Here is a 13,539-nt window from a genome sequence, read left to right on the forward strand (position 1 = left end):
CAAACTGACGTGCTGGAGAAAATAAACTCATGTTTTATAATGAAGCACAGGGGCACACAACAAAAACATGTATTCAGCAAAGGCAAGGGTGTTGGTGCAGTTAGGGCTTAAAAGCAAAGGGTACACATGGAACAACTTCTGTAAGACAATAAATACAGCGATTCATAAATTCCTGTACAGCCAGAAGTAGACTTATGATTTGGGGTTGTGAAGAAAATGGAGAATAATTACAGTTAAAAAGGGCAAAAAGAACAACAAACTCTAACTAAAGAAAAGTTTATAGCATCCAACTTGGAAAAACAGCATCCTGATGAAAGTCCAGTCGCCAAAAATGTTGATCAGGACCCAAACAATCTGTGAGGATTGAAGACATTCAGCCAGTTAGAAAAACAAGAAATTCACAGAACATTTCTAGAACTCTTTAAAAAATGTATTCTAGGACATGTAGGGGAGCACAAACTGCAGCACTGTTGAACAACAGCCAGGATGAAGGAAGGAAAGTAGCCTTGGAAATAACAATCTCTCATATATATATATATATATATATATATATATATATATATATATATATATATATATATATATAAAATATGTAAATCATTTAGTCTGTCTCCCAGTACTTTCTGACGTATCCCTGTCTGTGGCACCCCAAGTCCATTGGTTCCTAATAAAGGCCTAAATCTCAAAAAAAATGGGTCACAAATGTATAGTTTCCTCAGTAAAAAGGCTCAGTAATTACCCAATACAGCTGGGCACTGTAGTTTTTTTTTTTTTTTAGCAAAATTTTACTCAAACAGTGGTAATCTGTGTATATGTTGGAGACTATTTTTTTGACATTGACTAATAAACATTTGGTCCACTAGTGAGTATTTACAATAGCAAGATGGTGTATGAAGGACTAACACTAATAAAATAGTGTTCATTGTAATTAATACATGCCAGCCAGTGCAACAGTGGGTTCATCAATGTGTTTTTAATTGTTAATGTGAAACAATGGAGCTCTATGGCAAAAAGGGATAAGATATATTAGTATTAAACTACAGCTACATGACCAGCATCAACTTAAAGTCGAATACTCACACGACCATGCAGAACATCATGAAGATGTTCCAGAGAGCGATGAAGATCCTAAAGTATCGCAGGCTGAGCAGAAAATCTCTGATGTTGTCACCTGAAACACAGATTTTTGTGGCACAGCTTTGAGAACTGCATTTAGCTGTGACACACACTTTTTAGTGATCTTTTCCCCAGCTCTCTCATACACATACACACCTGTTGTCGGTGATTTGGACTCATCTCCAAATCCTTGGGACTCCTTTCTTTTGCTGCAAAAAAACCACCGTTAAACTCTTATTTTGCTTTGTTGCTCTGATGTGAGGTTTTAGAAAGTGTGACTGTAACGTTAATACTCACAGCTTGAAGTTCAGCACAGCCCCTGCATTCACCAGTAAGGTCCTAGAGAGCACAGAGAGACAAATTGTTTATCTACCTGCTGAGCTAACCTTAGCTGGTGAGCTGGCATTAGCACGGAGCTAGCTTGTTATTTAGCTTGACGCCGCCATTTAACCAGCAACACAGTGCACAATAACACACACACACAACATTCCCATTACACAAAACGTATCCGTATGTGAAACAAGTCAAAAAGAAAACAAATTACCCGAATATCAACAGATCTCCGATCATTTTGTTCACATCACTTCAAAGAAACACCTAACTTCCGTGTTCGTCACGCAATCAGGAATGTGACCAATACCGTTTCAGAGATCTGAGAATGGGGTTTTATGCCCTGCTGTCCTCTGTCAGTAGGTTCCATCCCTGCGGCCGTGTGGTCTTTAATACATTTGTGTGCGCCCGAGGTTCTCCGTCAATGAAATGGTTACATGTGGTTTCAGTTATAGTAGCAATAAATGGTAATAGGAGCATAGATGTATTAAGAGAACAGGAGTTGTACAGCATTTTAAAAGAATCTGCCTGGAAGACTAGAATGAGGGAAATACGACGAAACAAATATGCACGAGCAACGTGCGCCACCTGTTGACACTAAACGTAATAGCAGCGTCAGGTGCAGACCTGCAGTGGTAGTTTTGCTGTTGTTGCAGTTAGCTGACAGGGCATCACTAGCCTTTATGATAGGCCTACTAAAATGAGCAGAACTAAATGTATTTATTTATTTATTTATTTACTTATTTATTTATTTATTTACATATTTCAGGTGGACAGAGATCCCCAAAATTGATGGTGTAAGGCTTTAACGTCTTTGTTTTCACTACACAGCATAAGTTAAAAAGACAACAACCTGTAATCAGCCTCATTGAGGCTAACCATCAAGAACACAAATATCAAGAAGCAATATGACTTATGTAACACAACCTATATACAGTTATATTTATATAAAAACACTTTAAACTTATAAGAGGTTGGGTGCAAATCATCTTTGTTTTGGTGGCTCTCATTCAGATAGATCACAATACATTTTTACCCATCTAATAAAACAAGAACGTTGTTCTATATGGTTCTTGTATTAGTTCCTGAAAGTTGATATTTTGAAGCTACAAGGTTTTCAATTGTGTGGCTTGGGCGCCCCTGGTGGTGGCGGAGGTGATTGCTCTGATAATTCCTTTGAACATGTTAAAGCAAAAATAGAAAAATACATAAATAAAATGATTTTTTTTTACATATAAATACATAAAATCCGGTTGTTGTTTATTTATGTAGTTTCGGTATTACTGGGCCTTTAACCACACTATTTCTGCATCATCTGGAAAATGTGTAAACAGCAAGTGATATCACCAAATGTTCGCTGAGTCTGCAGCCTCGGAGCAGGATCTGATCTGGATTGAGGGATGTTGTTTTAAGAGGGGGTGAATACGTCTTTGTTCGTATTAAGAATGGACACTTGTCTCGGGCTTGTTGTGTTTACAGGCTACCTCCAATCGCGTCTCGTGGCTCAGTTAAATAATGCTTATTTCAACACAGGAGGTGTTTATCGTTGAAATTGTTGTTTTTTAAATTTCAAGCAGCTGACATGTAAACCTGCTGTCGTCTAAAAAGCGGAGCAGGTGGCACAGACCGCATAGGACGACGATGCTGCTGTTGAGGCTGGAGATGAGTGGTATTAATAGGAGGGCTTGAGTGTCACTGGCTTTCACTGTCGAGACCGGGAGGTTTGGTGGAGAGTCGGCGAACCGGGTTTGGGGGGGCTTCACGATCCAGACTGCGCAGTTGGAATAAAACAAACTGACAAACAGGGACTCACTCTTAACAGACAGGCAACATGGAAGTGTTGGCAGTTCTTAATTTGGGCGATTTTGCCCAAGTTTTCTCCAAAATGGGAATGTTTCCCGTGTTTGATCTCGCTTATTACATCGTGTCCATCCTCTACCTCAAGTATGAACCAGGTCAGTGTGTTCTACTCTACTATTTCCTTTCTCTCTCTCTCTCTCTCTCTCTCTCTCTCTCTCGCTCTCCAGATTAAGGGTCTGCTTTATTATTTGATAAATGTGATTGTATAAGCTATTCTTTTTCTTTTTATGTTATTTTGGCAGCTACATGCTTCACACTCACCAGTCCTGTGCCTAAATATATAAATATACATTTGTTTACAACACCACAACGTAAAATATATCTAGATTAACATATTTATTAACATGGACAATTAATATGTAAACACTTATGAGTTATTTCTGAGATGTATAACTTATAATATTAGGTTGACTTTCTTTGTTATAACTACACAGTGTAATATCCCTATGGGGACTTTCTGTTGCTGTTATGTGTATAGTAGCCTACCCAGTCCTTATAAACCATGACCTGTTACATCAACTCCAGAAGGAGCACTTACAGCTCTGCTGGTGTGAGGGAATGACTGTTGCTGCAGCAGTCTGACCTCATTTACACTGAGGAAATCACCGAACCACTCAGCTTTGGGTAAAGCCTGATATTTTCCAAGAATTAACTCCTTTGAGCAACAGAGCCTTAAGTGGATGAAACCTGAGAGGAAGGCCTGTGCATACCAGAGACATAGGCAATAAATAGAATATCCTGAAATAGACAGTGTCAGTGGGCCTCAGAAGCCTCTCTGCTGCACACTTTTAGGCTGCATTTGGGTGTGAATGTTAAACATGAAAAAAAAAAACAACTGTTGAGCTAACAGCCCAGCATGGCCATATTGTTCCTGGGAGGTTGTAGCTTTTGAAATAACTGATGTTCTTCGCCCTAAAGAAAAAGCTCCCTCTGACATGAAAGTTGAGTCATTGTTGGCTCATTTTAATCTCAGTTGAACCAAACACACCTCAACCTCAAACACCTCATCATCATCTAAAGGTTTACAGCTTTAAATGAGCCTCAGATGTTTATCAAATTCTTTAAAACCAGCTTTTACGAAATATTTCATGTGTATCTCCCACAATTTCCTCAACAATGATGCTCCAGTCACTTTCAGTGAGAAAAATATAAGAGCTACTTGTTAGATGAATAAACTTTTGGAAACTTGTTTTGTACTACATGAGCTATCTGGAGAAAGTTAATTGATATTATATGGTTTTTATAATTCCTTTCAACTGAAATTAAATGAAGTAGAAAATAAATGATCTATGAAGAGAATGATTTTATTAATCTAAACGCGTTTACAGCATCACCCTTAAAGGAGAACTCCACAGATTTTACACATCAAAGTCAGTTTAAAGGTCTTTGGGAGTACTGTGTCTCCAGAGGGAGCTCCGTGCAGTCTGATAAACTGCCTCTAGTGATGTCACTTGAGGCAGCGACAGTTGAAGACTACAAGTTTGAAAATGAAACATCTCTGCTTGAGGTAGAGTGCGGATCGGGCCGCATTTTTCTGTCCGAGCCCAGCCTGTGTCCGACAGAGCAGTAACCGAACCCGACCCGAGCCCGACAGGCATTAAGATATTTATGTCCGAGCTGGCCCGAGCCCGACATAGTTAAAATCTCATTTCTTTCTCATACTAATGACACATGTACGTTTGTTTGTGTGGAAAGCTTTTATTAAGCAACTGGAAGGCATTCGGAAATGTCAACAGATGAGCGCATCAGCGCACACGGGGGAACAAGCGCACGTTAATAAGCTGTTTAATTTAAAATGTTCAATGTGTTAACCTTTCCTGATTGCTTCATTTCCAACCGTGGTCAGAAAACCAGGGGAGACTCAAAAATCCCGTTTCTGGTGAGCAAATGAATGAACTTGGCTTTCAGTCTGGGGTTTATTTCGGACACCGCACACACTGTGTACAAAACTTAAACTTATTCCACCAACTCTGCTCCGGTCACATTTACACGTCTGCTTCCTCTTTCTCTATCTCTCTTCTCTCTTGTATCCACACATACACACGCACTGAGCTCTCTTAAAGGAGCTGCAGCACCATCATACAACAAATGACTTATCGCGCTGATGTGACCGAGCCTGACCCGAACCCAAACATCATTTCTAAATATCCAGTCGAGCTCGGGTCGGGTATCCATCCTCTAGCTTGAGGCTAGCGACTCGAGGCAACATTAGCCGCTACTAGCATTACACACCTGAATCTCAGACCTAACTTTCGGTGATCAAGTTAGTTGCATTGTGGGTAATGTGGCATTTTTGACAAGAAAGAACTCAAGATTTGCCAAACTCTCGCAAGAGGGTTGAGGTTAGGCATTGACTTCTCAGTCTCGCGAGAGTTTTTGCAAATCTAGGGTTACCACCTAGACACAACCATAAATAAGATCCTTTTTTAACTCTCCATCATGAGTTCGACAATGTTAAGAGAGTACAATGCTAAAACAGTGTAATACTCTTTTACAAGTCACAACTGTGGTTATTTGCTAATTTGAGTGAACACATGTTTAAAGTTATGCATTAACGTAGTTAGTAATGTCCCTAAAGTTTTAATGGTTTCAAAAGCAGATGTGAAACTATACTGGGACTCATATCTCACATAGTAGTAGAGGTAAAGGGGATTGTCTCACTTTGCTTTCAACACATTTTTTTTAATTTTCTCTTTAATGAAAAGAAAAAAGATGTCAAAACATGGAGTGAGAGTTCTTGTTTTTTAATTGAAACAATCAGCATTTGTGTGTGTTTTAGAGTTAAAATCCATTATTTCATCAGAGCTCAGGCTAACTGTGTCACGTGGCTACCAAAGCTGACTTCATGACTGTACATTTATCTTACTTCACCTCTCATTTTACAGTCAAATGTCTCATGCTGCCAACATTTGCAATATCTTTTTATATTCACCATTCCCTGTGTGTGTCCAGTGTGTCAGAGTGGAGAGTCCTAGTTCACAGTACATAGAAGAGCACATGAATGAGTTTAGGGGTTCAACATTGGGGGGTGGAGGGGTGGAGAGACAAGTGTGTGTGTGTGTGTGTGTTTGTGTGTGTGTGTGTGTGTGTGTGTGTGTGTGTGTGTGTGTGTGTGTGTGTGTGTGTTGGGGGGGGTTCAAAGGTTAACCCAGGCCTGACAGTTGCAAGGTAGGAGAAGCAGTTGAGCAGAACATATTTATAGGGCAGCATTTCTCAGGATCAGATTGCTTTCATACTGAGCACCAGTGTCACCACGACACCCTCACCCACCTGTTGTTGGAGATTTGTGCGGTGAAGCAGCCGCGCTCTGTTCACATCTCCATTTACTGAAGGTCTCTAACAGTGTTGTAACACTGTGTAGTCTTTACCCACATGGGAACATATACATAACATAAGTATTTTTATTTTATGCCATTTATTTCATTTTGTACTTTTTACTCATTACTACATTTATTTTCAGCTATAGTTAATTATCTTAATAGTTTGCTTTGCTTTCCCAGTGAGAGTTAATTGTAACACAGCACAAAGCTTTAACATTTTTGCTATAGTTAGCTGCAGTTTATCATAACTTGCATACTGATTTAGAAATGTTAACAAAATGTTGACTGGAGCTATAATTGAAGTGTTTTATATACAGTTGTAATGGATACCTGGCAGCCATCAGGCACAAGCAATTTCCATGTCCAAGTCAACTCGATTTTATAGGCCAGTAACACAAGTCACAAACTTGCCTCAAGGAGCTTTACAATTTGTCCAACAATACGACATCCTCTGTCCTTTTTGACCCTCATTTTAGATAAAGAAAAACTCCCCAAAAATTCTTTAATGGGGAAAAAAGGTAAAAAGAAATAAAAACTCAGGAAGAGCAACTGAGGAGGGATCCCACCTCTTGGACAGACAGACGTGCACTACATGTGTTGTGTGTACAGAATAGACCAACAAAGTAAAATTACAGTATGGACAATCTGGATGACGAAAAGACAGAGTGTAACTAGTCTACACTCTATCTGCTAACAGTAGCTGCTATCAGACGGCTGCTTTTGAGTAAGTTTGGCTACAGTGTCATAAAGAAATCTAGGCTTGTGTCCATTGTTACTGATTAAGTGAGAGAAATATGCTACGCGGACAGAGCATGCTTATCATTTGAAACACACTCGTGCAATGAGAGGTAGAAAACTCTAGAAAGAGGTTTGACTGGTATAGAGAGTTTAAATGTTGTATAAATGTCATTTTATGGTATATTTTGACATGGTATAAATGCTTGGCATATAATAAGTCAGTTTCACATCTGTATACAAAAAGAATACCAAATGGTCATATATAAAGCATACAATCAGTTTAATAAATTGTAAAGAGCTGTCTCATCTGCTCAAGTCGGTATACTTTAAAGACTCAGTCATCTGTTGAGTTGGTAAACTGTTAACTCACAAATGACTGTAGAAGTCCTGAGTCAATATTAGGTTATGATAAAAAAAAGGCGGATTATCAGGGCGTGAACTGAAATGGTCGACTAGGAGTGGACAAAGATACAGCTCATAGACGCACAAGGGATCCACTGATAATATTTTTCAAAGGTTATCGCTAACAGTTTTGCTCTGCATGGAACTAACAGAAGGTTTTTAAAAATAAACATTTTATGACGATTTTCAATTTGACTGTTGTGATTCCCCCCCAAAAGAACAAAGATTACCAAAGATTTTCCTTTTGGTTGTAGTAAAGCTTCTAAAACAGGATCTAGACCATTAGGATTTAGCAGGTCATTAATAAGGAGGCTTTAGTATTTATATAGTTTATTCAGTGGTTAACTACAATTCATTTTTTTATTTGATTTAGAAAACATGATGAAATTCGAACGAGCATTTTGCAAAACAGTTAAAAAATAATACATTTTTAAAATATACTAATTAATAACTCCATTATCATTATTCTAAAATCCAAAATGAAGGAGAAATACATAATTTTGAAGTTAATTAGTGGCAAGCATTGATCTGCCACAGAGCCTTTTTTTTTAAACGACCTCTAGGAGTTGACAAGGTCAGAAATTTTAAAATCATAAACAGAGCATGTTAGAAACTTTTTACCCAATACTTTTTCTATTTCTTCTTCTTTTTCTTCTTCTTCTTTGTTTGAAGTATTTACCTGTAATTATAATTTCCATACACTGTTTTGCAAATAAATAAATAAATAAATAGAGTAACTGATTATGATTAATGACTGAAAAGACTAATTATTCCAGTGACACACTTCAGCTTCTTTCGCAGGGAAAAAAAGTGCAGTTTTTCAGTTTTTCGTGGTATTTTTCTCTAGTTGTCGTCACAGAAGAACCACCAAACAGACAGTGTGACATCTGCTATTAAATAAAAGCCACACACATCTTTAGCTTCACACACATAAAACAAACTGAGTGCATAAAACTCCACCACCTTCACCAACACCCCTAACCTAATTCATACGCACACTGAAAACCCCTCTCGACCACACGTAGTGATATTTTCATTTTCCTGACAGCTCCTTCTCTGTGTTGCAGGCTCGGTGGAGGTTTCTCGCAAGAGTCCCGTGGCCTCCTGGCTCTGTGCCATGCTCTACTGCTTTGGTAGTTACATCCTGGCAGACATCATGCTTGGAAGCTCCCCCATCGACTATTTCCAATACAACAGCCACATCCTGTTGGCCTCAGCTGTCTGGTGAGAAAGTCCTCAGAGCTTTAAGGTCACATGTGGATGGGACCATTAAATCTGCTTATTTTTTATTTTTTTTGTATTCAGGCTTTTCATCTAACTTATAAGAATCTGTATGTGATAAAATAATGATCCCCTATCAGCCACAGTTTGGAGGTCATTCCCATTATCCTTGTCAAGTGAACGAAATGGTGAATTTCTTTTCCTGCTTTTTACAGGGAAATAAACTTTATAGATGTCTTCAAATGATCCGTTCAGCCAAATCACAAAAATAATTTCCCCTTCTTATCACAAGCTGTATCGGCAGACAGTTTTGTTGTCACGTTTTTAAAGTTTTAGATATCATAATAGGTCATTTAGTGTGCAGGGCTCAAAGTGAAAATTACTTTTGAAAAACTGAAATGCAACATATCTGCAACATAGCAAACAATGTCCCACTCACTCAGGATAATCTACAGACCTGAGTCTGTAGAACAGTTTCCTTTGAAAAAAAGGACAAATTGTAGGCAGGGCAAAGCGAGGCAACTTTATTTTCATAACAACATTTCTAGGTGCTTAACGTGAGGTAAAGAAATGCATCACAACTACATTTAAAAACACAGCTAACAGGAAAATAAAATAAAATGAGGATGCTGTGAGATGACAGGAAAAAGCTAAACAGTGGATTACTCAACACCTTGGCAAACAAAACCTATCTTTATGGCCAGACACTGAGGCTTAGTAGCATTTTTGTGTGATTTGGGTGAACTTACCTGTTAACATTCTCTTCAAACCTAACAATCAGAGCTGAATATTTGATGTTTATCATCCCCTCCCCTCACTCTAAGATCTTGTTCTCCACCATCTTTCTCAGGTACCTCCTCTTTTACTGCCCACTGAACCTCTTCTATAAATGCGTGGCTTTCCTGCCCGTCAAGCTGGTGTTGGTCGCCCTGAAGGAAGTCGTCCGCACTCGTAAGATCGCAGCAGGTGTTCACCACGCCCACCACGCCTACCACCACGGCTTCTTCATCATGGTTTTCGTTGGATACGTCAAAGGTCAGTGTTTTGTCATTTCACAGCGATTTGCTGCCATAAATGTGTTTATACTGTCAGGGCTTACTTACAATATATTATGCAGTATTACAGTATATCATTCAGATTACCAAGGCAGTTTTGTGTTGCGGCACAAAATGTAGTCATGTTTAAATTGGGTTTTTGAATTCTCACAAAAAACAAATTCGATTGTGTTACTCCATCATTGGCGATGACAAACAGAACTGATTACATACAACATATAGTTCCTGAAGGAGAGTGATGGAGATTGGTGGTCTCTGATGTGTGCAGGGTTACCAAGTTTTTTAGGGACCTTTAATGTTCTATAGAGAAGAAAGTCTTTAATGCTGCTTGGTGAGCCTTGAGTCTTTGCTGCTCACTCTGGCAGGAGCTCTCTGTGCTGACCGCGGCACTCAGTGAGCGACAGAGAGCAACTACACATTTAAACACGAGTGAACACCACATGTGCATGCCGGTGTGCACATGGGCCGTTCATTCATAATCAGTGAGTTTACATGCACTTAAGTAACCCGATAACTGGTTTAAGTGGGTAAGAACTTTGACTTTACTCAAAACCGGAGTCAAATTCCTGTATGTGTACACAGTTGGCCAAACAAGCTGATTCTAATTCTGATTTGTTGGACTAAAGAAAGTGTAAAGAGGAAAGAGGAAGAAAATGTAAAAAATGTCTCCATGAACAATGTTTATGTTTGAACCCAGAAAGGCTCTACAATGATTAAGGAGCAAATTAATGAAAAGTTGTGCAGTCATGATGATCTGTAGAATACTACAGACTTTATAATTTACCTCTGATGTCTTTGATGCACACCTAAACCACGTTTCCTGTATTATTTCACCATAAATTATCCAGTAGTAAAGAAAAGTCCATAGAAATATATATAAAGGGTTGTCCTGGTTTGGTCTCTGCTTTAATAGTGAGGCCCTGTGGGCCTGTTGAAAATGGAGGAGGAAAGCTGAAGCCAGATAAGAGCATTCACATGAGACAGACTTTTTTGTCCTCATTTTTTTTTCCCACTGTCTATTTTTATCATCACAGGGTCTGGAGTGGCTCTCATTTCCAATTTTGAGCAGCTGCTGCGTGGTGTGTGGAGGCCCGACACCAATGAGATCCTCAACATGTCATTGTAAGTCGGAGTCTCCTGCTGCTGCAGGGAACACATACTCATCTCTGCCTCCTTGAGCATGCAAAACTAGAACTTAAACGTTATTTTTCTTAAATTGGACATGAAACACTGACAGCTTTTTTAAGAAACACAGCAGGTTTGTTGAAGTCACTATGCGTAGAATTTGAAATTGTCTGATGTTGGCGCCCTCCAGTGGTAGTATCAAAAAGGCACTTTGGCAGACTGTAGTGCACTGTTAGATGAAAATCTCTCATCCCCTAAAAGAAAGGGGTTTGATAAGCCTAAGAGAATTTATTCAACCTACAGAGGGACATTAGACCTTCAATCAAAACATTCAACTAAACAATTAAACATTAAATTTATATACATTTTTTAAAAGAATTGTAAAATTGCAGCACACCTTGCACACCTAAAGACGTATGTTGGTCTAAAGAAGTGGTTACATTTCTCCATACAAACGTTTTTATCTTTCTCTCTATCTCTGATATGCAATCTAATCCTGATCTCGTTGTTGTGATCTCTGCTGCAGTCAGATGTTTAACTGACAGGTTTGTCTCCTGTCTCTGCAGCCCGACCAAAGCCAGTCTGTACGGAGCCATCCTCTTCACCCTGCAGGAGGCTCACTGGCTGCCAGTGTCCAAGAGCACCCTCATCCTCATCTTCACCCTCTTCATGGCCACATGCAAGGTGAGATTAGCGAAATGGAGTTGAAAATGTTGCTTTTATGATTCATTTTAGGCCTAACATTTTAAAATCTGTGTTGACATTGTTCCAGTGTAACTCGAGCAATTTGTCACATGCAAAGAGTAGCTAGTATCTACGTTCAGGAAATCCCCCCCCGACTATAATATAGTTAGAAAGAAAAAATTATAAAATGTTCCCTCTCTCTGAATGATTGCCCACATCTCTGATTTTATGTATTTCAAAACATTTATTCAAGATGTTTGTTTGGCCTATAGGATTCACAAAAGACATTTTGGTGAGGAACAGCACATATAAACTCTACAGGTCAACTTTAAAGGGTTACTCCAGCAATTTATTATTTCACTTCCAAACAGAACAGTCAAAATTGCTGCAGCAGAGAATGATATATAAGAAGTGCTGCATCCTACAATTCCCATAATGCATCTCAATGGGATCTCATTAGACCATCCCTGCCTACATGTACACAGGCTCTCTGTTAAAACGTTTAAGTATAAACCAGTTAATGGATTCTGATGTGTACAATCTGTGAAGTGCCCCTTAAATTATCCCAAAATAAGGCTAACCTCTTCTAATTGACACCATCTTCCTTCAGGTGGTGATGACCGCCCGACACTCTCACGGCTCCCCCTTCGCTCTCATTGAGTCCTGGGTTTGCCATCTGCTGTTCGGCTCCCCTCTGGGTGGATCTGAGGAGGACCATCATCATCCTCCCGCCTCTGTCCCATCTTCACCTCTCAAAACCAAGGAGGAGCTGAGTGAAGGTACCCGCAAGAGGAAGGTCAAGAAAGCCGAGTAGGACGCCAAGCTGAAAACTGCATCATGGCCTCGACATGATGGGACCTCCCATTCCTTTCTAGGGAGAGGGGCAGTTTGATGTTTAACCAAATGAGACCCTTTCTATTAGAGCAAAATGGTGCTTTCTGCATTTTACACAGAACGAGGACTCTGTAAGTACCACGGCAAATGCTTCACACTTCAATCCAACCCGGACATTTGAAACCTATATATTTATGGGTTTGTGAACATCTGCATCTGTGCTCAACACTGTGTGGTGATCCACCTTCCTGTCTTTAAATAAAATCAAGAGAAAAATTGTGTCTCGTGGAATTTATTTTCCTTTTCTTATTGACATTTATTTTCATGTTGACTATTCAGAAGTAATAAATGGTGATAACTGAGTTATTTAGGTTGAGTTTTAGATGGCGAAGTATGGATTAGGATAGTACATATTACAGCAACACATCAACAGCTTATATAATAAAATATATAATAAAAGTAATATGTTTTTTTTAGGTTTTTTAGTGACTTAGTTTTCTATAAAGGATGCTTCAACGCATTTTACCTTCAAGTAATTTTAGTGCAAATGTTCAGGGCTGGTATATTTAAAATGTCTCATAAAATGTTTGTACATGTTTTATTGTTTCTCACTTCTGAAACAGAGAGATTATACAGCTGTAGGATGCATTAATGTGTGAGCAGCATTTTTGTTGTAGATTGAGAAAACTACTTTATAAAATGTTGGGCTGTTTAATCTGCAAAAGATTCAATCTTACTAAGACATTTCTGTAAATAACTGAGTCCTATAAACCTTGTTTTTCAGTGCAGTAAAATTATTTCAACCAAGTTTGTAATTCAAACCAACTTGCTCAATTTTGTTTTAACCTAGAAAC

The 13,539-nt window shown here is 38.8% G+C and overlaps 2 protein-coding genes across 2 annotated transcripts; one reads left to right on the forward strand and one right to left on the reverse strand.

Annotated features, from left to right (window-relative positions):
- Window positions 1-15: 15 nt before the first annotated feature.
- On the reverse strand, window positions 16-1,807 carry smim7 (small integral membrane protein 7). Its single transcript, XM_031307033.2, has 5 exons — window positions 1,661-1,807; window positions 1,414-1,455; window positions 1,273-1,325; window positions 1,081-1,171; window positions 16-354 (listed from the first exon to the last, which is right to left on the reverse strand). The coding sequence occupies exons 1-5, from the start codon at window positions 1,684-1,686 to the stop codon at window positions 339-341; spliced, it is 228 nt and encodes a 75-aa protein (XP_031162893.1). The 5' UTR covers window positions 1,687-1,807; the 3' UTR covers window positions 16-338.
- A 1,211-nt stretch (window positions 1,808-3,018) lies between these two features.
- Window positions 3,019-12,964, forward strand: tmem38a (transmembrane protein 38A). The gene is made up of 6 exons (XM_031307050.2): window positions 3,019-3,401; window positions 8,834-8,990; window positions 9,838-10,022; window positions 11,077-11,164; window positions 11,734-11,851; window positions 12,462-12,964. The coding sequence occupies exons 1-6, from the start codon at window positions 3,278-3,280 to the stop codon at window positions 12,663-12,665; spliced, it is 876 nt and encodes a 291-aa protein (XP_031162910.1). The 5' UTR covers window positions 3,019-3,277; the 3' UTR covers window positions 12,666-12,964.
- The last annotated feature ends 575 nt before the right edge of the window (window positions 12,965-13,539 follow it).

This window comes from Sander lucioperca, chromosome 11 (genome assembly GCF_008315115.2).
Source record: "Sander lucioperca isolate FBNREF2018 chromosome 11, SLUC_FBN_1.2, whole genome shotgun sequence".
NCBI classification, from domain to species: Eukaryota; Metazoa; Chordata; class Actinopteri; order Perciformes; family Percidae; genus Sander; species Sander lucioperca.